The sequence below is a fragment of the Canis lupus genome, chromosome 1, assembly GCF_011100685.1.
Source record: "Canis lupus familiaris isolate Mischka breed German Shepherd chromosome 1, alternate assembly UU_Cfam_GSD_1.0, whole genome shotgun sequence".
NCBI classification, from domain to species: Eukaryota; Metazoa; Chordata; class Mammalia; order Carnivora; family Canidae; genus Canis; species Canis lupus.
This window is the reverse complement of record NC_049222.1, coordinates 3,358,589-3,385,958: the sequence shown is the minus strand read 5'-3', so window position 1 is coordinate 3,385,958 and position 27,370 is coordinate 3,358,589. Positions and strand designations below refer to the sequence as shown.

Genomic DNA, 27,370 nt, shown 5'->3' with positions numbered 1-27,370 from the left:
GGGCAAGCGGAAAGACTGGCAAACGTACACGGCATTCTTCTTAAAACTCTCTCGTCTAGTGGCCCTCAACTCAGAAATGACCACAGAGATTTCTAAAACTCGTTCCCCAACTCACTGGTTTGGTTTGGTTTTGTTTTTTCAAGAAGGCAACTTTTAACAGATCCGTTTCCCTAAGAAACGTGAGTGAGCGCACCAGGACATTTTTAACGACTCGCGCAGGGAAACCCTTTTTGCCCCTTAAACATACTAGGGAAAGGGACAGAGAGCAGCCATCGTGCTAAGTGTTAAGCTATATGAGCACATTTATTAAAAAAATAATTCCAAGTCTAGGACAGGTTACTCTGCCTTTAAAGTAAAATATGCAGAGAGCGCATAAAAATCGACGGAGAAAAAAAATGAAACCTTAGAGGAACAGCTCATATTCTTCCAAGGTCTGCAATTTTCCCAATCGCCCTCAGTCCTCTGCAGGCAGCCTGGGGCCGACCTGAGTCCGAACGACTCCCGCCCCGACCGCCAGCTCCATCATCCACCTGGAACCTTCCTGGCATCAGGACCCTTGTGACTCTGCGGTTGTCGTCATCATCGTCGTTCGGCTTGTAACTCTTCTGCCGAGAAATTATGAACAAAAGCTGCTGTTTTACTCCCCATTTGTTACACTAAAAATGCAGAATTAAAGAAAAACAAGAAAAGTTTAATGTTATAGGGAATGTGATTGATACCATTGTGTCACAAGAGTTTTAATATTATAAACTGAGTTTTATGTTACTCTCTTAGGATAGTGACATATTTAACATTTTAAGACTAGAGATAATAATTTGAAGGGGTAAAATAGATATTATTAGATGATTAGACTGTAGTGCTTTGTCAAATTCTTGTATATTAAGTACAAAAACACTACCATAAACACAACGGAAGTTCTGCCTTCCACTTGCGTGACAGATGCTCCACCCCGACCTATGCTCAGGCTGCGGCCCACCCAGGATCTGCCTCAAGGCCTTGTCACTGCCCGGGTGAAAGCCGAGAACTGTATTTTCTGCCCATCGAACATATCAAACCATTTGTCGCCATGTCTGTTTTATTCCCAGGCAGCCCCCACCCTGCCAGCCCAAGACCCCCATTCCCAGCAGGGAAGGGCTTGGTTCCAAGGTGACCTGGAACTTGGAAACTACCACTCGGAACAGTCCCTCCAGGGCCGGCTTCGGCGATAGGACCACGTGCTGGGGTGTCCCTGCAGGGATGCGACTAAAACCTCTGAGGTGACAGCATAAGTCAGAAATGCAGTTGGGGAGGGATCAGATCTGGGGAGGTTCCAGCACTGGAGACGGAATGGGGAGGCCATGAGGAACCATGAGGGTGGCTGTGAGCACCAGGTACGTGCAGGGCTGGAGCCATAGCCGAGCAGTGAGGCCTCCTTCCCTCGGTGCCACCGTGGGGAGTTCAGCATTTTGAGCAGATGTCGACTCATCCCATGATAGTTTTATAGGAGGCTCAGTCATTGTTCCTTTGCGGATTCATGAAACCCTTCCTTTCCTGGCACACGTGCTTCTGACCCTCTGCTCCAGCCCCACACCAAAGGCTGAATCCTGCTCACTGAGCCCGGACAAGGCAAGGAGGCACGCGGGGCTTCTTCTCTCCCTCTGCTTGTTGAGCGGGAAGTTACATACAGAGAGGGTTGGAAACCTAAGAAGGTGAGGATGCAGAAATTAAAATAGAAGATAAAACAGGGCTTTGCTAGCCCTAGTTTCACATGGGCTTATGCGAGCTTGGGGGTTTGACAGCAATAGGCTGCCAGAAGTAAACCGAGCCATGTTTGCACAGGGTGGGGTCACTTGGTTTACTTGGTTAAAGGCACTGACAAGTCCTGCTAGCCATTGCCTCAGGAAGCAGCAGGGCTGTGCCAAGCGAAGAGACAGAGAACCGCAGAGGTTTCCCACACCAGCTCACCTGCTAGTGACTCTCCCCAAATCCACTCCTTGCACTGAGGCTTCCGTCACGCCCGGAATTCACATTCATCGTCTCTGAACCCAGAGGGGAAACGTGAAAATGACCTTCACTTTGAAATGCAAAAAACACAACTGCATCATAACCATCCTAATTATTTTCCTCCTCCTAGCTTCCTCCTATTGTCAAACATATGTCCTGTATCTATGTCATGTTGCTACGGATAGAATTTAATAGGATACAGATTTAGTTACAGACATAGGTACAAGCTCGGGTACAGATACAGACACAGGTTACACAGACGTGTGTGCTTATGTTTCCATTAGCTTCACATGTAAAGATCTATGGCCATGGAGCAAGCCTGGTAAAGCAATGATCTAGCTAACTGTTCCAACAGTAAGAACATCCACCCTGGGTCGGCTTGGTTCACCCTGAGGTTTTCTGGGACCATCTGAGAAGGGAACGCCTGCCCAGGGATGGCCTATCCTGGTGCCCCCTCTTCTGGTGGTAACGCATGGCACCAAAGTACATGCACGGTCAAGCCTATGTGAGAAAGTTCACATCAGTGGCTGGACACATTGACCCTCGTTTCAGGTCCAAATGATAGATTTTGAGTGTGATTTATCACTTCAATAATTGAACGTTCCCTCATTCACCTGACCAGAACTTAAATCCAGGCAGCCTCACGGGACTCACGCCCAGGGCCTCAGAAAAATCCAACACTGGAATTAAAAAGATGGTAATGTGCCCAGCTCACCTTTTTTTGCTGTCATATTTTGTTCTTATGAGGCACCATGTCAATCAGAGCGGTTCACATAACCCTTCGAGATAGCCGTCTTTTTATCGTTGGGCTGAGGATGGGAAGGAAGTACGAACTCAGGGCATGGCATTTGAGATTGCCACAATCTCAATCAGGAAGGAAAGACAGTCAGTGGGGGCTCAAAATTGACGCAAGGTAGCAAAATATTTGCACAGTGGCTTTATTTGAAAATTATTTGGAAGGCATTTGTCTGGTGTTCTATGTTCTAAAGTTCTGCTGGCATAGACTTCTTCTCTTATGTACATGGGGAGAGGGTAATCAACATGGAGCCAGCTTGAGGATCCCTATATTAACACCAGAGTTTTGGCCAAAGCATCAAGCAGTACTCGGGCTCGATGAAGAGTTCATTCACATTTCTCCCTTGTTAAGGAAAACCAATCAATGTACCAAACAAAGCCAAAGAGATATTAGGAGTCAGAGTGTTGTGTATTTATCCCCCAGACTTGGGAACAGCCAAATATATAAACCGGTTCATAACAAAATTGAAGATACCCTATTGATAATACTGCAATAATAGTAGGGGGCTCTAACAGCCCACTCACATCAATGGACAGATGGTTTAAGCCAAAGATCAACAAGGAAACGAGGGTGTTGAATGACATGCTGGACCAGACGGACTTCACACATATATTCCGAGTGCTTCGTCCTAAAGCAGCAGAAAACACATTCTTCATGCACACGCACAGCACATCCTCCAGCACAGATCACATGCTGGCCCACAAATCAGGTCTCAAGGTACAAAAAAAAAAAAAATTTTGCTCAAATACTTTAGTTGATATTTTCTGAAGACTCAAATAGTTACAGTTAATTATACAAGTCTATTCAAAGTTTACCCATTTAAAGCTTTCAAATAGCCACATTTCGTAAAGGTAATAGTAAAGGATTTTGCATCTGTGCACCAGCCTCTGATTTTCAGAAAACACCCCAGCTTCTGAGAGGGGTAGGTTTTACAAAGTGGGCCTGGCTTTCTTTTCTTTCCTTTTCCTTTCCTCTTTCTTCTTGTGGTTTTCTTAAACCACAGAGCTAGTTGGAAAGAGCTGGAATGTCTCATACAGGGTTCTTGGTGCACTGCCCAACTTTACCATGGCCAACTCACACCCAGCGTTGGTCCATTCCAAGATCACAGTGTGGACTAAGGACAGATCCACGTGTCCCTACTTGCCTGGACTCTGGGCTCCCAGAGTCAGAACCCACATCTGTCTTGTGTCTGCGTGCCAGGATCTTAATGCATGGATGAGGCCACCTGCATATGCCAGAACCCTGTGCCCCCATGATGCTGGGTGTGTGGCATGTGGTAGGCACTCCCAGACCCCATCAGCAAAACCAATGATAAAGTGACAAGCTTATGCTGGCTGCATTTATTAACAATTCCTTTGATTTCCAAAAAAGCAATATTCACATCGTTTCCCTGTGAGCAGCTGGGCACCCTACAACGCTGACGAGACTGGAGTCTCTATGCTGTCTGGCCTGGTCCATTCAGAGCATCACCACACCATAGTGAAAACAATCACACTTTGGAGCCACACAGACCCAAGCTCAAATCCTGTTTCTGCCACTTGTTAATTTGGCAAAGTTTGAAAAGTTTGCTGACCCCTGTGGAACCCTAGACTGGTGATGCTAGTATCTCTGAATCTCCAAAGTGCAAATAACGAAAATCATCCTCAAGAGGTAGGTAAAAACAAGATGAGTATATGAAGAGCACAACAATATGCTTAAGACTAAAATAACTCATTAAAATGCCACAAAAAGCACGGGTGAGTGGGAAGAGGACAGAATGAAAAGCCAGCTCCAAACTCAGTGAGAAAAAAAAATCAGAAGACATTTAGTGATCCAACTGCACTATTATTAATGTTATTATTTATAAAGCATGTTAAGTGAGTAAGACATTTTACCAAACACAGACAATAATATGGTCTCTATTTTTACTTAACAATTGCAAAGACATAAAACAAGCCTCCTGATGGTCTGACACAGTCAGATGTTTCGTTGGTGCTTTACAGCAAATGAAGAATCCAGTTCCTGCTGTTAGCACAGCACATGATTTACATCCACAGAGTCAGTACGTTACCACACCTCCTCCAAAGAACCCAGAGAAATGTTGGGGGGGAGGTAGGGAGAAAGGCTGAATCTTGCTGTTGGCTGAATCTTTATCCCATAACTTAAAAAAAAAATTCCAACCAAAGCTAGAATAGAACCCAAAATGTCAAGAAATAGGAAAAAGAATTACTATTCTGGAAGAAATTACTAGAAGTGCTAGTAAGTGTATACTGTGGATATAAATCCAAGTCTTGGCCAAGCTAAGGAGGATACAGAAACTTGAAGGCCTTTCTCCCTGGATGTGGCCTGGGGGAGAATGCGTCCCCCAACCCACTGTAGACAGGTGGTGACCCCGTGGGCACTCACTTACCATGGGCACTGTCCTGTTGGACCCGCTGTCCCTTCTGCAGGTCGGCCACCTCTACAGCACTGATGACGATAGAGGCCGGCGGTTTATCTTGGCTCCTGTCCCTACTGAAACCAGAGAAACAGCCATCTCATAAATGAGGGTGTTTATAGGGAGCACTGGGATTGGGTTTCAAAATCTCAGAAATTATAAGACAGCCATTTCTACGTCATTGTACCACCGAGCTAATTGCGGGGACTATTTTATATTATGACATGTTCATGGCATGACACGATGGTGGCACATGGACCTGTCAAAACAAATAAACCTTTTTTTTTTTTTAATGAAATCTATTGCACAAAGAGCTAAACAAATTATGGGGTAGAGGCAAATGTCTACACCATCAGCATCTAATACCTGGAGAAAAATAGTGGAAACTTTCGGGAATTTGATTGAAAAAAGAATTGATCACGAATGAAAAGCTCTATCAGGAATGTAAGATTTGGCAAGAGTGCAGCCAAGATAACACATTCCTCTACCATTCAGATATCTGGGGTTTGGAGCATCTCAATACAATTTACAACTCGGACTGCAAATGACTCCGTGCAGGGTCTGAGAAGAGAGGTCAAGGCCCTGGTATGCTAAAAAGAAGGGAAAGGAGACAATTTCCAGGTTTTGGGCTGGATTCATTCATTGTCACTAGAATGCAGAGATTGCTGTAAGTATTCAAATTGGCACCTTGGATGTTTTAACCAGAGATTAGAGAACAGGCCCCAAACTGGGGTAGCAATTAGACAGTGACTGATACAGTCAGTACAGACCAAATGTAAAAGAAGAGATTGCTTTCAAAGGACCTGCATGACGGCGTTTGGGGGAGACCGCACAGGTGTCGGGATGGGCCTGCCATACCCGACCAGAGCGGAGATGGAGCGAAAGAGCCTTTCTTAAGGGTCACCTGACAAGATGTATGGGCAGCATTGAAAAAAAAGAGTAGCAGCTTCGTATCCAAGAAACTTACCAGAGAAAGAATGAAGTAGTGCCCATAGATGGGGGAGCAAAGGTGCTTATCAGAGCTTTGTTGATATTAATTATTTTAAATAGGAAATAACCCATAGGCCCATCAAAACAGAGGTGAGTGTGCAAATAATATATCCACAATACAAATCGCTTTGCCACCACTTAAAATGATATCGTAGATAAAAATCCTTAAGCATGGAAGATGTTTACATCATAGATGAAATAAACAGGTTCGCAACCAGTATGTAAAATAGCTCATTTTGGAGAATACAGTCTATCATATCCTATCATATTAGTTATCATATCATATATAAACTCTGTTTGGAGTCCTATTTACCAAAATGCTAACCGCAGTTGTCTCCTCATTATGGGATTTCAGGCTGTTACCTTTTCTCTTGTTTACCTGTCTTTTCTCATTTTTTATAAAATTAGCATATTTCACCTGATATTAGAGGGAAGCCATTTGGAATAAAAAAAAAAAATGAAAAGGAAAAAAATGGTGGATACTAGTGAAAGCTAAAAAAGAGAGAGAGAGAGAGAAGGAGAGAAGAAGCCGACGCAGAAGAAACCCGCCGCCAGCACAGGGCAGAGGCGGAGAGCTGCAGGCATGCGGCTGCGGTGGCTACAGATGGGCTGTCAGCCTGTGATCGCCCTGGCCACTGGTTCCCGAAGTGTGACCCGAGTGCAGGTCACAGCCTCCTCCGTCCCCAAGCGTAACAGGAAATTTCCTGTGTCCCAGCCGCCAGGAGCTGGGAGATTCTACAGGGCTCTGGAAGGCGCATTGCAAGATTACATGGTTCATCATTAGCCGGAGACAGAGCGCACGGAACAGCCCAGCCATTGATTTTTTTTCCTACCAATTCATTTAAGAGAATACTGTTACTCCCTGTACAAGGGGAGGTGACATGCCTGGACAATAGTTACTCACTAGCCAGGCTGGCCCTTACCACAGTGACACGTCTTGAAATAACGGCGGGGTGAGCACGAAGCAGCCACACACGGATCTACGGTCAGACCGTTGCTGGCGGCCAGCGGGGAAGTCGGGAGGGGACGCCAGACAGCCTAGGGGCTCGGGGCCGCCGGGCAACTCTGGCAGCACAGGGCGACGGTGGGGAGGGACACGGTGGCCCCGTCCCAATGCACCGGGCGCCCGCCTCCCAGAAAGGCTGCTGGTGGCACATGAGCCAAAGCAGAGGCTCCGGCCACACTGGCCTAGGGACAGCCACTGGATGTCGGCCACACTTCCCCTCGTCACTTCTCTACCTCATCAATATTAAGGCCATTGCCATGATATTTCCCTATGTGAAAAGTATTTCTTTCATTAACCTCATTTCTATGGTGAAATCAAGCGGGCTGGTGTAAGCCTGCTTTCTCCATAGCACATTACTGGAAATGTCCACTTTTTTTTTTTTTTTCCAAATCCCTTGCACGGTTTTGGTGTTGCTGCCAAGACAAACCTATAAAAGGATCATTTTTCAAAAGAGAAAGGATTTGCATGAATGTAACAGGGACTCGGGTTTGCTTCCTGGGTGAAGTCCCCGGGAGCCAGCCCCAGCTCTAAGGAGTGTGCCAGACGCCAGCCCTGCCTCCCACGCCAGTCCCAGTCCAGCCCTGGGGCCCGTGCCTGGGCCCGCAGCACTCTGCCCCATGGGAGGGGCTTCTCAGGCGTGTTAGCTAACGTCCTCCACATCCCTGAAAGAATTAGCCTAGCTTCGCCCTGACCCCCAAGCCGGAGAGTTTCCCTACTCGACACAGCACGAAGCCACTTCTGCGTGGGAAAACACACACCAAGCGACGTAGGACACTGTGTAAAGGGCCTGGATCGTTCCGACAAGCAGCAGAAGGGCGGTATCAACTGCGTTACCTAACTTGTTTTACCTTTGACTTTTTTCTTATCGAGATCGTGTGCAGGTCAGTGCCTCCCAGGGAGGGCCACCCCATCTCCAAAGAATCGCCGACGTCATCCAGGGGCTTCCAGGCCTCACCCGGCGAGCCATCTTCCTCTCTGCAGGCCCAGGGCGCAGTGTTTCTGGGGGCAGAGGTGAGTACGAATGCTAGACCACAGGTGCATGCGTGTCCGCCTCCCCGGCCATGGGCATCCCTCCCTGGTCCCTGTGTCTCACCGGCCCGCACGAGTCCCCAGATGAGGACTCAGCTGCCAGCCCATCCTGGAACCCCAGGGAGGTGGCCCATGGACAAACAAGGAAAGCAGATGAGTGTGGTAGAGAAGAAAGCATGGGAGCCTAGGGACCCTGGGAACCTGCCAGCCCCGGGGACTCTCCCGCTGCTTGCGAGAGGCGGTCATTCGCTCTGATTCGATGTGTCCCCAAGGGCCCACATGTACCACGATAGAGGCTAGAAAGCTCTGGAGACCTACGTCACGGAAGCAGCAGGCCTCAGGTAGCTCGCAGCCTCCAGGAGCCCCCACCCGACCCCCAGCCCTTTAGAGGGGCACATGATAGACCCCTGGGTCGTCAAGTCAACGCAATGGGTCCTCCCTATGTGCTGTGGGACTTTTGGGGTAAGGATTACAAGGGATCAAGCCTTTTTTCTTGGTGTATTTTCTTTCCTTCTCCTCTTTGGAGCCATGTGCTAACGTTCCCAGGGGAGCCTGCAGTCGGGGCCCAGCCTGCCAATGGCCAGGAGGGAGCTAGGGGTCCTCAAGCTATTTGCATCTGTTACCTAAAAAATCTGGCTTGCATGTCTTTCCATCTTCATCGGTCATCAGGTGAATATGAAGAACACAGAGCCCGTGTCCATGCCACCCCGCTGCACATGTGGGGAGTCAGCCCTACACCTCCCTCAGCCGGGTCCGCACCCTGTCCCATCCATCACAGAGTCTTACCCCGTCTGCCTCCCAAACACATGGCCGCACCGGCCACATGTTGCCCCCTCAACACCTGGCCTGCAACTGGCTGTCCTCCCCCCGCCCCCGTACTTGAGAGTCTCTCCTTCCAACCCACTCCTCACCCAGCAGCATGACGGGCTTTTAAAAAATATAATTCAGCTCGTGTCATAACCTGCTTTTAAAAACGTTTCAGTGTCTCATGTCTTCACTGAGCCTTAGGAGCAGAAGTCCTGCCCCACTGTCACCCTTACGTGCTGTGTTTCTGATGGCTCCTCGTGTGACTCTACCTCCCCATTCTTCCCCTGCACACACAGCCTCCCATTTCCCCTGCTAAGCCAAATTCCTCCCTCTGGGACGCTCTTCCCTGACCCTCCCTTGGCAAACTCCTATTCACCCTTCTGGGCTCAGTTTCAACACTACTTCGGATAAAGGTTCCTCCAGAACCCCCATTTTTAAATGTATTTGCATAAATATTCATTAAGTATATTAATGGCTCCCAGCTGCCTTAACCAGTAGCACGTGCAACTCTTGATCTGAGGTGGTAGGTTCAAGCCCAAGGTTGGGTGTAGAGATTGCTTTTTTTTTTTTAAGATTTTATTTATTTATTCATGAGAGACAGAGAGAGAGAGAGGCAGAGACACAGGCAGAGGGAGAAGCAGGCTCCATGCAGGGAGCCCGACGTGGGACTCGATCCCGGGGCTCTAGGATCACGCTCTGGGCTTAAGGTGGTGCTAAACTGCTAAGCCACCTGGGCTGCCCCTAGAGATTGCTTTCAAAAAATAAAAACTTTCAAACCAAATAAACAAAGATATAGTGTGTGTGTGAACAAATACATAACCCACAAAGAGGTCTCATTTGAACTGAAGTCCAGCTTATATATTTTTTTATTTTTCTATGAGAATACCTGGACAAATACAGAATTCCTCTCAATTTTTTTTCTTTGCCTAAATTTTTTTTTAAGTTTTCAAAGAGGGAAATGCAGTCAGACTCACAATACTTGTTTAGACAATTTTCATTTATTCAAGAGACAGCCCCAGAATGCCAATTATACCTCAGCTCTGGACTGGGAGGTGAAGGGGGGGTGCCATGATGTGCTCCTAGTGAACTGCCTTCTGTTCTAGGTGCTCTCAGGCCATCTCCTTAATTACGTCTTCCAGAAGACTACTCCAGCAAACCGGTAGGCACTCTGCGGATCACCTACCTTATTATTTTTGAAAATCAGAGCGACATGAGTCTCTTTCCTGGCACTTCCTCGATTTTCCCAACCCTACTAAGGTCACCAACGGTGCTCTCATCTGCAACTTGTTTCTGTGTCTCCAGGTGGAATCGATCCAGTGTTAGGACATGTAAGCACATTTCAGATTATTTTGGAGACACTGTACAATTTCATTTTCCCTCCTTCTCCTTCCCTCTTGCCCCTGCATGCTGCCCCCACCAACCTTTGCCAGAGGGCCCATCTGCTGTGAGGTACCAGACACATACACACAGCTCTGCTTCCCGTCGGGAGGCTTTTCCCAACATACCAGCTCATGGTTAGAAAATCGATAATTTATCCCAAAATAATAAACAAGCTTATCGATTTCAGCCATTTTATATGACAATCACTTACCTATTTGCCTTGCAATTATTTTAATAAAATATTTAGGTGACAAGATAAACTCACTGCAATACATCATGATACACTGAATTTTGCTTTATTGCACTTGATGGGTAGTGCATTTTTTTTTACAAATTAGAGGTTTGTGCAACCCTGCACTGAGCAAGTCTATCAGCGCCATTTCTTCCAACAGCATTTATTTGCTCACTTCGTGTCTCTGTGTCACATTTCGGTAATTATTGCAATATTTCAAACTTTTTCATTACTATTACACTAGCTGTGGTGATGTGTGATCCATGATTATGACCCACTGAAAGCAATGATGATGGTTAGCATTTTTTAGTAATAAAATATTTTTAATTAAGGTACACACATTATTTTTTTAGACTCAGTGCTATGGAACACCTAATAGACTAGTATAGCGTAAACATAACTTTTATAGGCACTGGGAAACCAATAAGTTCATTTAACTCACTGTACTGCAATACTCACTTTATTGCAGCAGTCTGCAACCGAACCCACAGAATCTCTCAGGTATGCCTATCATTCCTGCAATAAGGTCACTACGTTCCCCCTGCAATCTCACCCTTAACAGATCCTTCTTTATCATCTCCTGAAGTAGTGCTATGAGAAAAGAATCTGGACATCCCCGATGACAACCCTCTGCCAAGAGACCATTTGCCAATTACATCACTGATTTAAGTGGCTCCCAAATGCTTTCCTTTAACAGTGCAGGTTTGAATTCTACTTCTCCAAGCAAACCTCTCAGAAGGGGCTCCTTACTTTGGTTGATTACAAGCCAGCAGATACCCAGCAAGCAAAAGGCTTGACTTCCATGGGCAACATGGAGGCGCACAGGCAGGTGGATGGTGGACATCCTGCCATATCTGCTATTGCAGTAGGTGTGCTCCACCTAATGAATCCATCTCCATGGCTCCTCAAGACCCTCATCCTCACCTCAACAAGGACGGGTCTCCTTAAAACATAAGGTCTCCTTAAAACACATTGTAGTTAGTGTGTGCCTGGATCTCACTCTACATTTCAAGCTCCCCTCCCTGGCAGCTCTCTCTGAACCTATAACTGGCTACATCCCTTCACTCCTGTAGGAGCATAATCTCCTATTGATACTCTGATTTCTTTTTTATTTTTGTTTTTTCCTTAGGAAGCTCACACATTTCCCTGGCTTTAGCCATGAGTAATGAGTCACACACAAATCTTCATTTTTAATCTTACCTCCTCCCTAAATCTGAGTTCTAAGTTTTCAGGTATTTTCTTTTCTTTTAGGACACTCATTTACATATAAGGATGATGGCAATGATGAGAATGATGATAGTGATGGTGGTGGTGATGGCGATGTGGGTTGATGGTGGTGTTGGTGATGATGGTGGTGATAGTGGTGATGGTGGTGGTGACGATGATGGTGATAATGATGGCAGTGGTGATAGTGGTGATGATGGTGATAGTGATAGTGATGATGATGTGGTTATAGTGGTGATGGTGTTGAAAGTGGTGATGTTGGTGGTGATAATCATGGTGGTGATAGTAATGATGGTGTTAGTGATGATGATGGTGGTGGTGATAGTGTTGATGGTAGTGGTGACGATGGTGCCTCTGAAAGGGGCATCAAGCCAGGAGCTGACTGAAGTGAGGACACACAGTGAGAAAGATCTAAGGAAAGAAGTTTCCCGAAACACAAATGTCTTGCCAAGGATAATGTTTTATGTACCACAAACAGGTTGCATACTCCCCAGGATGTTGCATGTTTGTTGACTAGAATATAGAAAAATACAGGGTTTATATTGGGCTTCAGCAATATTGTAAAATGATGACCAAAAACATTAGATACGAGTCTTTCTCCAAACCAGAAATATTTCTAGCATTAGTGGAATTAATTATGATTATGGGTAGATTTACTGTCAAGCTTTCATCTAGAAACATACTTAAGTTTGAAAATCTAGGAAGACCTTATAAGTTTAATCACCTACATTTGACTTATTCATTAATATCTGCTTTCCAGAATCTTCCTGTGATTTTTGTCATTTAAAAAAGTGAGGAAAACCGCAGTTGTCTGGAGTCACTCATCACAGACCAATTCCTGATTCGAAGGAGGGGCCTGTGTCCTGTCCCTGGACCTTCCACCCCATGTCCCAGGATTGTGGCCCTAGAACAGTAGCCGTCTTTCTGCCTCTCCTTAGTGAAATCCCAGGGGACCTCTACTCCTGTCACCAGACTGCCCTGGCCAGGATCCTGGATGTTGGTGGAGCCAAGTGGACAGAGCTGGCAGGGTGAGCATCATACACACTTGCCTGGCAGAAAGAGCAGACAACGTGGGGCCCCAATACCCAGCCTGGCACTTGTGCTTCTTTGCCATCACTTATTTTTAACGGTCAATTCTCACCTTTAAGACAACTCACTAACTTGCACATTCTTCATGAAACATTTAGGAGTAAACACCCCCCAGGGCCTGTGACAAACATATGAATTGCCTGGCCTCTGTTAAGCCCATGTCAACTCTGCAATCAGCTGAGGGTGCACTTGTCTGGCTCCCTGTGGGCCCTTACATACCCAGATGGTGAGGCCCTGAGGCCTCAGCTCATGGCCTGCTCCTGCTACGTTCAGCTGTGGCAGAGCTGGTCCTCAGAAGGCCGGTGCCAGGCTAAGCAAGGGCAGCTGCTTCTGCCTCCCTCCATTCCCCACTGTCCCTGGGTCATGTCTCTACATGACCAGCAACCCTCCCCAAGTCTGCCCTCTCCCTTCCTCCCCAGCCTTTTCTTGGGGAGATGTTCATAATCATGGACTTTGTCTCCCAAAACCCATAGGTGGGAGCCCTAACCCCAACTGTGGCTGTACCTGGGGCCTTCCCCTGCCTGAGCCCTCTTGGACCTGCTCCCCTGCCAGCGGGGCTCAGCCTCTCTGGCCTCCTGGTCTGTGCACCCAGAGTGGCTTCCCCTTCAGCCCTTGGTCCTTCTCTCCCTCAGCCTGGACCCTCTTCTCATGGAGGTCATCCTTCCAGACTGGGAAAATGTCCCCCAGAGGCCCTAACGGCCATCCTGTGTTCTCGTCCTCCTTCTCTCATTTGGGGATTTGTGTATTTGGCCATCGTGTATACCCAGAAGAAGGTAAAGGCTCTTGAGAGACGGGAGCTCAGCACCTGATGTGCCTCAGCGTTCCAGGTGCCTAGACCCAGGGAGACATGCAGCAGGTGCTCACACCAGAGGAAGGGAGGAAGGACTACCCTCGCCACTCGCCTGCCAAGGGCTGTGCAGCCTGAGCCCCTTCACCTGTCTTCACCTTGGGAGCCCCTTGGCCGGCAGCAGCCTGCTCTCTGGCACACAGTGGGTGCTCAGTACGTGGTTGCTGGAAACAATAATGAAGAGGCCATGTATTTGAAATCAGGGCTACTTTACATTCATGTGTGACCACCATCTACCATCTAGTGGTGGGAGAAGGCAACTTCAGGGTGGTTTGCTTCTGGACAAGAACCAGGGAGGAGGCGGGGGCAGGTCAGCACCCGTGGGAGGGCCCTGTCGCTGCCTTAGTGCAAGTGCTAGGGATTGTGCACGTTCCTGGGGGAAGTAAAGGGATGGCTGAGGAGGATAAGAAGGCCCAGCAGGAAATGCAGATGTGAGCTTCCCAGGGGATCCATGGGGAGGTTGTGTTCCAAGTTACACCTGATACCTCAGAGCGACAGTCCTGAGACTTGTGCTTTGCTTCTGATGTGTCAGAGATCAGATCCATAGAGAAGCTTTAGCTGAAGAATGCTGGAATGCTGTTTCCAGCTTCCTCAGTTGAAGAAGAAGGCTTGAGAGAACTTGGGGAAATTTAAAATAAACTAATGTTTTGTGAGGAATGCAAACCTGAGGGGAAGAACAGGATAAAATGCAGTAGAAATGACAAAGCCCCCACCCCCACCCCCAAGCATAAAGTCAAAAGACTAACACCACACTTACTGCCTAAGATCACAAAATACAGTAAACCTGCAGGCCGTCAGGTGTGGCAGTCAGTAACCCCTCCAGACCCATCTCCATCTGTAAGAACAAAAAGTTTGGACAACATGGTTCAAACAGATTTTTCCACCTTCAAGTTCTTTAACTGTCTAATTTTAAATTAACTTAAGGCAAATCCCTATCCCAAACCTTAATGTATCTTCTTCCTAACAAGGACACAGCCTTTCGCTATGTCCTTGAATCACTGCTTTCTTCCTATGGGGGTTCATCCCAAACCGAAGGTGGCAATGGGGACAAAACATTATGTGATTCACCACCACGCTGGCCTGCACGCAGCTTCTGTGAAGACCTGCAGAAGTTCAACAAAGCTGAAGACACACGGGGATCCAGGCAACGAGTGTCTAAGAGCATGGTACATGACGGGTGGCAAGGCCTTGGGCACAAAGGCGGGCAGGCTGCGTTGCAGGGACAATCACATGTCACGTAGGCACTGAGAAATGCTTTCCATGATGATCTCTCAGCCTGTGCATTAATAAATCCCAGGCATCTCCTTGACTTCAGGCCACAAAGACAACTGTAGGACAGGAGCCAGTTTGATTCTTTGGGAAATTAGCAGGAAGGAGTGGGTTTCTGAGCTGCGCCCCCTCCCACGCTTCCCACCCCACCCTCCGCCCACACTCTCAAAGCTGGTAATTGCTCACATATGTCCTTGTGCTAGAACCACAGAGCAGAGCCATCGCCTACCGAATGCTCGTATGGCACATCCAGGCTGGCACAGAAACCCTCAGTGGGCGTGAAAAGAGCCCCTCAAGGTTACTGGGGCACCCTGGCACCCTGACATCCTCAGCCAGCCCGTGCCAGCTCTCACTGCCCATCAGGCCCCAGATTCATCACCTTCTCCACGGCCCCCCACCAGGCAGCTGCACAGCCAGCAAACTTCCACCCCTGATGCTCCACAGTGATGATCACAGAGCTTCCAGGAACTGCACCCTATCTCCTTTGGAATGGCCTGATCTTCCCTGCCCATGAGAATTAACAAAAAAAGCCTGTTTTCAGAGTGTGCCACCATTGAATGACCAGGACACATGTGGAGTGGTCTGGTTGACTTACAGGCCCTTGCGGGAGCTGTCGCACTCACTACATGAAATGTGAAGAAATTAGTTAGGCTTCTCCCTTGAACAGCACTATTAAGAGCCAGACGACAGAACACACCCCAGCAGACAAATCCAAAGGCACGCCGCAGACCTAAAACGCAGATCTAACACTCCAAGACTGTTCGCTTGGTCTTCATGAAGTGAGTTCTGTCTACAGAGAGTACAATCAGCTCTTCTTCAATTATTGTCCAATAATACTACTAATAAAGCACAATTTATTTCATTAAGTGTGTGATAGGCTTGCTTTTATTAGTTTTAACCTTGTGGATACAAGGAACCCAACTATCTTTGGCTGGTCCAAAAGCTTTGCGAGCAAAGGAAAATGATCCATTTTTAGTATCTCAAGTAAGTAATGGAAAATTCTTGATTCCTAAGTGCAATACCAATTTTTTAAAAGGCTGGTACATAGAGACCATGTTACTTAATGATGATTTTATGGAACTGCAAAAATCATTCTTAAGAAATTTCTTGAAAGTAATTCCAACTTGCATTTATGTATCACATTAAAGGTTATAAAAGGCAGCGCATAACACCATTTGGCACAGCAACAGTGGAAGAGAGATGGGATTGAGAGGGGTCATCCCTGTATGGCTGTGGAAACTGAGGCAGGCACTGAAGGTTGGATACTGACTGAAGAAACAAACACTAGGGTCCTACTAGGGACTTTCAAGCAGCTCACCTTCTCTGCCTTCCAACAGCTCAGGGCTCAGTGGGAGAGGTAGAAAAGGTCTACTTACTTTCAAATGAGGGGATCCCAGTGTACTGCAGGGAGCCCAGAGGAGAGGTAGCTACCACCTTGAGATGGGAGGTACAAGGAAAGAAGGTAGCCCCAGCAGAGGCTTCCTGGCGGGGGGCGGGGGGCGGGGGGATCTGCATGACCCAAGGCTTGGAGGAAAGAAGATAAAGAATGTATACAAGAGCAAGGCACCCTCACAAAACACCAGTTACTTGATATTGTTTGATGCTTTGCATGGCACACAAAGGAATTCAGCATTTTTCTAAAGGTAACAGAAAATTATTGATGAATTCAATCAGGAGAATAGAAAGATCTAACATGCATTCCAGAAGATTCTTGTGGTGGCCATAGAGGGAGAGTGAATTGAAGGCAAATCAGTCAATGGCAGAAAGACCAAGGAGGTGGTCCTCAGGGCTCAGAGGAGAGAGAGAGACCAGGGCTGGAGCAGTGAGTGCAGGGGAGAGGCCAATTCTGGTCTGCAGAATGGACAGGGGTGTGACCGAGAGAGAGAAAAATTCAGGACCACCCACTGATTTTTAGCACGGGTGACCAGTGAGCAGGTGGTTGTGCCATTTACTGAGACGGATTTGGGGGAGGAAGGCCTGAGAGGAGAGGTAGCATGTGTGGTCCCCGTACACAATTTCCTGCTAAGCCCCATGTGGGTAAGACTCCCAGAGTGCAGGAGTCACATTCACTGCAGAGGCAGGCGGTCTGTGCCCAGCCCTCAGTGGATCCAGCATAAGAGACACACAGAAGAGCATGACACTGGCCAGGAAGACCAAAGGAGTGGGTGAGAGAAACCAAGTGGGGAGGGAGAAGAAATCTCATGCAAGCATCATGGAGTGCAAGGATTATGACATGAATTATGTTTTTTAAAAAAACATCACTCAGAGATGAAGTATTTACAGTGGAAGCGTCATGTTTGGGAATTACTTATTAAAAAAAAAAAAAAAAGAAGCCCAGCCATAACAACAAAGTGAAAGGCAGCAACAAAACTTGGCAAAATGTTGTAAATATTTTATAAAGAATGTATGGGCATGTGCACGTGTGTGCTCTCCAAAGGAGTTTGAATGACATGTAGAATGAAAGAGAAAAAAAATCACAATACTCAACTAATAGGTCTTTCATAACCTAAACATGAAACAACTCAGTGAAGTAGGTGATGGTCTTCAAAGCTAGTGTGGGGAATGGTAAAATGGTCAGAAACTACTTTTTGTGGAAGATTCACCTTAAAAAGCCAGAACAGGGATCCCTGGGTGGCGCAGCGGTTTAGCGCCTGCTTTTGGCCCAGGGCGCGATCCTGGAGACCCGGGATCGAATCCCACATCGGGCTCTCGGTGCATGGAGCCTGCTTCTCCCTCTGCCTATGTCTCTGCTTCTCTCTCTCTCTCTCTCTCTCTCTGTGACTATCATAAATAAATAAAAATTTAAAAAAAAAAAAAGCCAGAACAGGCACCAAATGGAGAGGGAACAGAGGACCAAAGGACCAAAGGTGGTGTTTAGGGGAACAGGATGTCTCAAGCATGAAGGAAAGAATCAACAGAGAAGGAAAGACCAAATCTGGGACAAACTGGCTGAAAGATGCACGTGTTCAGCATGGGACACACCTGGAACTCACACCCAGGGTCTCAGAAATCCCAATCCGTGTTTTCATCCCTACATGTTAGTTCTGAACTTACATAAAGCCTAACCAAGGGATACTCTGATCCTGAAACAAGGGCTCAGAAATCTGAAACATCTGGTTCTGATTCAGAACCAGATGGGTCACCTGCCCATCTCTGGAACACAGAGGATATCGTCTACACCCCTTACCTGGCGGGATCGCTGCCATGGTCCATGGGGTAATGGATGTCTCGGTGCTTTGGAAGGTGGTAACCCATCATGTAGAGATTATCGCCATTACTCACCTGCACACACAGCATCGAGGCAGGAGTAGAGGATGAGCATGCCCAATAGGCCTGGACCCCAGTGGTGTGTCCAGAAGTTATTGGTTGTGTCACTTTGAGTAACGTGCCCTTCTTAGACCTTCTACATTTTCACCCATAAACCACAATTAATAATGCCAACTTTGAAGGCTGCTGTGAGACTTGACATAGGATTGACAGTTCCCAGCACAGAGGCTGTCCTTGTAGACGTCAGCTCCCTGTGACTGGGTTCTGATTTTATCTCTCTGGACTGAACCAGATCTAGAGTGACAAGTCACTGTACAAAACTGTTCGACCCATGTCTTTCTCAACCCTGTTCTATCTCATGTTCAAGCTTCCCCTTCGTTAACCAACCACTGGATCGCCCACCTCTGGCTTCTCTGCTTCCTCGAACTTGAAACACGGCAGGTCACAGTACTTAGAACAGATGCACATGACCTCCGAGGAGTGGAGGCTGAGGCACACTGCCTATCTCTTTGACACCTCACTTTGAGTTACGGTCTTCAAGGAATAATTGATGATATCGGTCCCTTTCCTCTCTCAAACTTGACAACTCAAAATATGTTCTAAAGGTACTGTGGGGTAGTTATCCAAATACTTTCCCTCACTGAAATTCACGTGTCACTTTTCTCGCCCACATCAAAGTCTTCCCGTAGATTACCCAAGTCCACGGAGGTTTGAGATCAGATGCAAATTTTAATTCTATGTAATCACCTCAATCATTTTATAAAATCATTTCAAAAGTTTCAGGCTGGTGCCACTGGGTCTCGGTGACACAGAAGCATTTGGTTGGTTTTATGAGATCCTCATCCTCTCTCCTCAAGTGGGCTTGTGCCTCCTCCACCTACTCCTTGCAGCCTTCATCCATCTGATGTGGAACTCCTTGGATGTCTGCCTCCTTCCCCCGGTGAGAGAATGTCAGAGCAGGTTCCATTTCACTCATATTTCTCACCCAGCACCTAGGGCTTTGCGTTGCTGTGGCAGGCGCCCAAGATTCGTTGGAAGAATCTATAATGTCAAAAACTTCCTGTACAATTTCTACATTTTTAAAGAAGTCTAAAATCTTTTGATGAGACTTACACATTCATCTGGTTCCAATTTGCCTCTCTGTGCAGGAACCTTGATCTTTATTTCCTTAAAAATGCACATGCCCATCCATCAAGCTTCTGCTTGACCTCTCCAGGGTCAGGGAGTTTATCAGGTTAAAGGGCAGATGGTCTTATGGTTACATGGCCTGACCCTCAGGTAATTCCGTATGTCGAGCCCAAGCCCATCTGTCCCTTCCACTGACTAGGCACAGCTCTGCAGTGCAAAATTTCCACAAGTTTCGACTTGCTATTTCTCTTGGTAGACATCTGAGATCTCACAACCACTCACCTGCGTTGTGTGAAGTTTTTCTTCTTTAAAAGACACCTCCTCTTTCGATTCCTGTTACCCTGTCCTGGACATATTCTAGTTCACCACCCTTTAATTTCCAGAACCAAAGAGAACGTGACATAAGGAGACACGGTGAAGCACCAGGTCAAGTGGGGATGACATTCCTTGTACCCTGAACCCTGCTCCTCTACTGACAAACCCAGAAACAGAAAAAGGCGAGATTTTTCTTGCCCTCTTAAAGTTGGGACTATTGGCCACCGAATTTGGGGCTTCCTCAGAAGCCTGTCAGGAGAGGGCTTGTAATGAGACACTCCATAGTACCTTCTTTGGTTGGAAAAAAAGAGTGTTCTCATTACAATCTTCACTTCACTCTTCCCATAAAGGAACCTGGAAAGGTGTGTGACATGATGGTCACATGCTGCGAGGTCCCCACAGTGCTTCCCCTGCCACGGACCCCAGCCACGGCCCTGCACATCCATGGGGAGAGACACCTTAAGAACCTGTCACACGGGCCCAGACCAAAGCATTTTACATTTTCTTTCAAAAATTCTGCTAATCTTTTGAATGAGAACTCACCTTTGAAAAGGTAAGGTTGAGAACATGAACAGCATAGGTTAGAAATGCACACCATTGTTTTCAAACAGCAAGACAGCAGGGGAAAGAAGGTGCTGTCATAAATAGCGGGATCTTTTTCAAGTGTGCGTGTGCGTGTGTGTGTGTGCACAGCATGGCCAAGCCCAGTGCCCACATTCAGCATGATATGTGGCAAATTACAGCCCAGCAAACGTTCAATGGCCACCTTCTGCCCAACTCCCAATGGCCAATGAGCCCCTAAACTCATGGCAGGGTGCGGTGCCATGAGCTATTCAGCAACCAGCAGATAGACAAAAGGAAAGCCACCTTCTTGGAGAAAGGAGTATGGCTTCCTGTAGAAATCCCAGGCCTGGGGAAGGTGTGTCTATGTGGGTTTAAACCAATGAACTCACATCCCCATGTCATCTGGAAAGAGTTCCCCGAATCAAGGGAAACACAGAGATCTAGGCAGGGGATTTCTCCTTGATCACAGCACAGTGCCGTCTGCTTTTCAGTTAATGTCAGCTGCCTTCTCAAGTCACTGGTGATGCCAAGTCCTCATTTAGAATCAAGACCCTTCTCATAGAACCAGCTACCCAGCAGGCAGAGGTTCTCTGAAGTTTGAGCCATAAACCCCCTCTGACGAGGTCTGGTTCCACAGCCTACAAAGTCCTCAAATTGGTGCTCTTCCCCTAGAGTGCAGAGGGGCTGAACTCGGTGTGTGGTCCTTGCCCCCACGGACAGATGCCAGCTGCTCGATAGCTGCTCCGGCCTGCGGCTCTGGAAAGTGTGGCCCTCTACTGTCTAAGCAAGAAGGCCATGTGCAAGTGCCCACACACCCCTTCTCCTTTCCACCAGCTGAGACATAGTTATACCTTCTACCTTTAAAACGCTTTTTATCTTTTTAAATTAAAATTCCATCAGTGCCTCTGAACCCAAGCCCTTGATACAATGATTTCATCTGACTCGGGGTTCCCTTCATGTCCATATCGTACATCCTGTATGGCTCACACAGCAAGGGTAAGAATGGTGTGTGTACATGGGGCAGGAAAGAAGAGATAAGCAGGGGGAGAAATTGAGGTATTGTTGTCTTCAAAAACAAACAGTGTGTATGCCCTGGAGTCTACAAAAAAACCTTAAAAACTACTTTGGCCATCTTGACATAGTTTTAGATGAATGATCTTGTGAATCACACTAAAGCTCTCCTGCTCATATGAAGAGCGCCAACACTTTGCTTTGTGTTCTACCAAGAAAAATAGAAAACCACAGATCAAGACAAAGGATTTAGGCCACCTCCTGAAAGCGGGGGAAAAAGCTCTTACAAATCTCAAGAACTCCAAGATCTTTTTATTGATTTCAAATTCCAATAGAATGAATATGTTTTATCTAAATATTTTTATCACATAACTGAAACATTGATTTATTCTTTCAGAAATAGAGTTAAATACATCAATCTAGTTACAAATTCTAATATAAAGAGTACAAAATATAATGTTATAAATTGTATTTAAAAAAAAAGAAATACAAATTCTATGGTCTTTTGCATTTTACTGCCTCAAAGTATCATTAGCAAAGTTGATGAAGAATGAACGTTCTCCATGGGTCCCCTCACACAGGTGTGCTAGGGCTCTGCAGTGCACTTACACCACCTCTTGAAGTCCTGGCCTGTGATTTTTGTTTTACTCAGTGAACAAAATGCTCTGCACTCAGAACTCACCAAAGTTAAAGCAGTAAAACAGCATATGCTACTTTGTCTGGAAAGTGGGAAAGTCAAACACATACAGTCCCTCTTGTTTGTACATCATCGATGTTTGGGGAGTCATCGTTTATTTTGCTTTAAAGCAGGACTATTGATAAAGTGAAATATGGCCACAAGCGTCCAAGAGGTGCAGTGTCCTTTGGGCATAGATTGACAGGTGCAGTTGCTGTCCGCGATCCAGGGGACATGCATCCTGTGAGCCAGGAGTGCTCACTCTCTCGCTCTCTCTCGTGCCTCTCTATCCAGTGGGAAGACTGAGCAGCTCCCTGAGCCAGCGCCCTGGAAGGCGTCAGAGAGACGGCACCGGTTACTGGCTGCATTCAACACTACATCCATCGGAAGGCAGTGCTAGATTACTAAATCTGTGCGTGTGTTGTGCCCTGACACGGACGCTTGTGCCCTGACACAGATGCTCCTATAAACGTACGTAGCCTGTGCCAGAGTCGCCAAGTCTGAAGACGGCTCTTGACACCCTGGGCAAAATGAACAGCCCTTCACCTAACCCAGTGGCCGTGTGTAATTATTAACTAGAGTGATTTCCTGGAGCATGTTTTTATCAGGAAACCAGGGTCTTTCTTGGTTTCGAAAACAAGTAAGTATTGGAGGGACCTCTAAAAGCACTGAATACTTTTCAAAACTGGGAAGGCAAAATCCGCTTGCCTTGAAAATCTACTTGTGTTTTGACCAACAATGAAAAGTCTCCGTCTGGGAGTGCCAAGAGACCTTCCAAAAGCAGGCAGGAAAGTGGCAAAACAGCTAAGTGTCTCCCAGAGAAGAGGCATACCAGACGATTTTTCAGAGAATGTAAATGTTCATTCTTCAAAATTAAGGAATATGAGTGAATAACCTGAAAGACTCCTATAAGCTCATTATTTACGTGTTATTTGACTTCGACAACAAGTAAGAGACTTGAGCGGGGAGGCGGAGAGGGCGAGGCGAGGAGGAGAGCCAGGCCAACAGAGCCGCGCCAGGAACAGCGAGAGCGCAGGCGGGGCGGGGAGATACACGGAGAAGCTGTAGTGTAGACAACCAAACCCTTTATTGTCTAAGTTACATTAGACGCCAACACTGTAAAAATCCTGTTAAGAAACAAGGAAACAGCAGATCGGTAGAGGTAGTAGAAAGTCTGTAACAGTCAGAAGGTGACTTACAGGAGAGATCATGCGGAAATTACCATTCGAAAAAAAAGCGAATCAAAACATATTGGCTAAATAAATAAGAAAACACAAATCATATTAAATACTATGGTCAAACTGACATAAACGCATTAACAAACCAATACAATACTGATGACCAGTGGAAGAAAGAAACCACAGTCAGGCCCGAGAACAGCGTGTCTTGGAGGGTGGCATCCTCGGAGGGTCCTCCTCCGTCTGATTAGTTACGTGGAAACCTATTTCTGCACTCGGCACAGCACACACGGTTACGTAAAATGACTCGGCTGCACACTCCACCAGCGGGACCCCAGGCACGCACCCCTGTCTCCACCAGGCAGCTCCAACTGCCAGTGGGGCTCCCGGGTGCTGCTTCTGAAACAGTAAGAATGTACACGACACCTCCGTGTCACTTTGGGTACAGAATTGCTTTTAATAACTAGAACACAGAGAAACAGACAGGACTGAATCACTAACCCCTGTGCATTCCTGAACTGTCACTATTCACTTTCAGCCAAGAAAATGAAATGCAGAAATTATCACTTTGGGGAAACTATCAAAATGATCAAACATAAGTCAACAGAAAGGCGGCATTCTGATTTCTAAGGTGGACAGAGGAATGTGTCTCTGCAACTTTGCTCAAAATAACTTTACAGAAAACAGTCAATTACAGCTGCTCGATAGAATCTGCATGGATATTCCTAATTACACCAACACAACAGATCATTCTGGTACATATCTGGTGTATAAGTATCAGGAAAAAAATAAGTAGAAACGTTACATATACACACATACATATACATGTGCACATACATACGTGTGTATACATACGTATGTATAGAGAAGCTAGCCAGTTACATTGCATTGTTTGCAAGTGTTGCAAAGTAACCTGAACCTCAAGTAATTTAAATTCAGTAACAAGTAGAATTCAGAATCAAACATTAACTAATAACAACATCAACAATAATAATATAATAATAATTCAACAAATCATTAGAACAGGAAAACCACACTTCGGGGTTTGTGTGTGTGTGTGTGTGTGTGTGTGTATGTGTGTGCGTGTGCACGCACGTGTTTAAACAAATCTTTGTATCAGAAGCCCATTTTCTACAAAAAACTGCACTAATCCATTACCGTATTAAGTAAACTGTCGCTCTCACCAGTATTAAAGGTTAGGATAATTTCTGTACATGTAAAATTATTGCTTTTTTGAAAAATATATTTAGCATGCTCATTTTAATCCATTTCCTGCCTTTACAAAATTTCACAATTAAAAAAAACCTAGTAAAGCTTTTGCAAAAAATTTCACAGAACATTTTCATTCAAGGCAGCAGTAACTTTTGATAATGCATAAAATCATATGTGCAAAAATCTGAAACTCTCATAAATATTACCATCACACATAGTGTCACGGTAACAGGAAAAGAAAATATTTATATCTGTGGAATACAATTTTAACGGCGTACACTGCACGGTTTAAGATCCTTTGTTACGGGCCTTAACCCCCACCATAAAAACTTGCATTTGCGGGACTGAGGAAGAGGTATATAAAGCCGCCCCCACCCAGGGGCCTGGGGACCTCCACGCTCTGGGGATGATGAAGGTACTCATCCTGCGGGGGTCCCCAGGCCCGAGAAGAAAAGACACCTACTTGCTGGGCTGGTGGAGGGACAGATGGGGGTGAGGTGGTGAGGGCGGGTAGGCAGGGAGGGAGGGAGGGGGAGCAGAAGTTTCCAGAGCACCAGGGCTCCCAAATCTGCTCAGGGATTCTCCCGCGATCAGTAAAACGGGTCTGGACCAGGAGGGTTCAGTGGCTAGAGAATTTGTTAAGACGGGCAGTCTTCCTTGATGAGCAGTTTGTAGAATGTAGCCCTGTTACAAAAAGGTCCTGAGAATAAACAAAGAAGCCTGCTTTTCTTAGTGTTCAACTAGCTCTTTTCCAAAGCAGAACAGAAGCACTCCCAGAGCTGCGTCTCCTCTGCGGGCTCACTGAGAGCAAATGATGGGAAGGACGGGGCGGGGGGTGGGGTGGGCGGGCAGGGGTGCCCGCAGGAAATGCACACGGACCCCCGAGGGCTGCCGCACGGTGGGGCCCCGTCACGGCCCTGCGCCACCACCTTCTGCTCTCTTACGGACCACTCTACGTAGCCCCTAGGACACAGAGAGGCCGTGGTGTTAACACCTGGCCGACCTCAGCTCCACCACCACTGTGTCCGGACATTACCCGACAGTCCTCCTGGGTGGCGGCGGCGGCTCCTGCTCAGGGCTTCCTCAGTGTCTTCTGCACACACACGAACCTCTCTCCAGTGTCTCAAACTTGTCTTGAACAGCACAGACGCCTGTGCCTGCCGACACCACTGTTTATGGTAAGAAAGCACGGGGCCTGGTCGATGAGCACATATATGCATAGAGAATATCTACGGGTGACTCTAGAGTAGACACACCATCTTCATTTATTCTTAAATGTTTAACAAGGAGGAGAAGCATTTCCCTTCGGTCTCTACTCCGGCTCAGCGGCTCCAGGATTCAAGGTGTCCGGGCGGGAGTCCTGCGGCTGATCTTCCACGAGGTGGTCAGTGTCGCTGTGGGGACATCCGCAAGGGGGCTGCTGACGGCTGTCAGGGGCACCGGGGTACGCTGGAAACGTGTCTTCAGGTTCCCTTTCTGAGAGGCACTGTCGGGACGGGATCTGTGTTAGAACGGTCTCTCCCCTGGATGAGAGAAAGCACACAACAGAAAAGCTCATTTCTGCCTCTTGGCATCTAAGTGCATTTTTCCTATCGATTCCTGTATCAACACCCCAGAACGCTGACCATGACCTTCACACGGCAACACCGCCAGGTCGGCCAACACCCCTGGTTTTAGCGGCAACTCATTTTGCTCAAGCATGATGATTTTAAATGTGCCTTCCTGGCCTACAGAGGCAGCTTTGCACCATCATTTCCAGGGATTCAGAGAGGATCATCAAACCTGTGTTTCGCATCCAGGAATGGCACATAATACCATCTAAACCAGCTCCAGAGGTTCAAAGGTGGCAAGACAGAACCAGGGGAGGTGGGGGGGGGAGATGCCCCAAAAAGCAGAATTCTGTAGTCCACAGCACATGTACAGGTGAGCAACAGTGCCAAACAGGGCCAGATTCAGAGGCTGTACGAACATGGTAAGAGACGTACAGCTCTCACGGGGGCCTGGGAGAAGCCACGGTGCTCCCGCTAATTTCCATAAAAAATCACCACGGCGGAAACACAGAAGGAGTGTTCTCAAGTCAAGTGCACTGCGAGGTAAAAATGGGACTATAAACGTGAGCCTGCCGCCTTTAGAGAAGGCTCTCCAACGACGTCGGAAGCATCGCTATTTGAACAATGGGTTTTACAATCCGAGGACAAAAACAACAGAGCACGATTAATCTCACTCAACCGCATTAACCTTCAGCTAAAGTCTCAATGAAGTGAAACCAACCGCCGGAAATGAACATGCATCCCTAAACCAGAGCACTCCCTGGGTTCTAACTGGTTTCCAGCAATGCCTCCAGGAACCCTGGGAAGCCATGTGTGCGGGGCGGGGTTGGAGGGGGGCGTCTGGGTGACATAATGAATTAAGCGCTTCTCTTCAGTTAATAACTTCCGAAAGCTCCCACTTAAAACAAGCCCTACATTGCTGACATCCAGCAGTCAACACCAAAGGACATCTGGTAAGAGACCCAATGAAAATTTTTCCGGGGTTCAGGGGGTGGGTGTGGTGGCACGGACAGAGGTGTATGTGACACGTCACAGGAACTCAGCGTCCTCAAGTAGAAGGTGAATTGCCTGCAGGAAAGCTGAAAATGAGGTTTCGTGTTTTTGCACGGTGACATCCCATCACAGAGAGATCGTCAACCAGGCACTTTGAGAACTGCGTCTAGATACCTTCAAGGAAGAGAGGTGGCCTTCGTGTTTGCCAGGAGAGAAATGGGAGCTACTGTTAGTCATTGAAGTCTCTACAAAGTTAACTGTGTGTAGCAAACAGACTTGCTGGCGATCCCCAGCAGTGTGCATTCCATACAAGAGGGACTGCGCGCCCCCCCCAACAGCTGCCTGGACTTCTCTTCCGTGGGACCACCGTACACACTCCTGCACGAGGCCAATGAAAACACGCCATTA

General features: G+C 47.0%; 1 protein-coding gene and 1 long non-coding RNA gene across 16 annotated transcripts in view; both read right to left on the bottom strand.

The window, feature by feature from the left end:
- Positions 1-278: 278 nt before the first annotated feature.
- LOC111092528 lies at positions 279-5,631 on the bottom strand. 2 transcript variants are annotated; one of them, XR_005352996.1, is made up of 4 exons: positions 5,169-5,631; positions 2,699-2,792; positions 1,945-2,053; positions 279-1,680 (listed from the first exon to the last, which is right to left on the bottom strand). It is a non-coding gene; the product is annotated as an uncharacterized LOC111092528 (long non-coding RNA). The 2 variants fall into 2 exon arrangements; XR_005352995.1 differs by having other exon boundaries at positions 279-656.
- Positions 5,632-14,011: 8,380 nt separating this feature from the next.
- ZNF516 (zinc finger protein 516) overlaps positions 14,012-27,370 on the bottom strand; it is a 124,595-nt gene continuing 111,236 nt past the window's right edge. For 12 of the 14 annotated variants that reach the window (XM_038525749.1, XM_038525754.1, XM_038525755.1 and 9 more), the window contains one exon: positions 21,646-25,942. In XM_038525749.1, the coding sequence (XP_038381677.1) occupies positions 25,926-25,942 (17 nt within the window). In that variant the 3' untranslated portion in view covers positions 21,646-25,925. Of the gene's footprint in view, positions 14,464-14,556; positions 14,635-21,645; positions 25,943-27,370 lie in introns of those variants that run through there. The other 2 variants (XM_038525759.1, XM_038525760.1) reach the window with 2 other exon arrangements.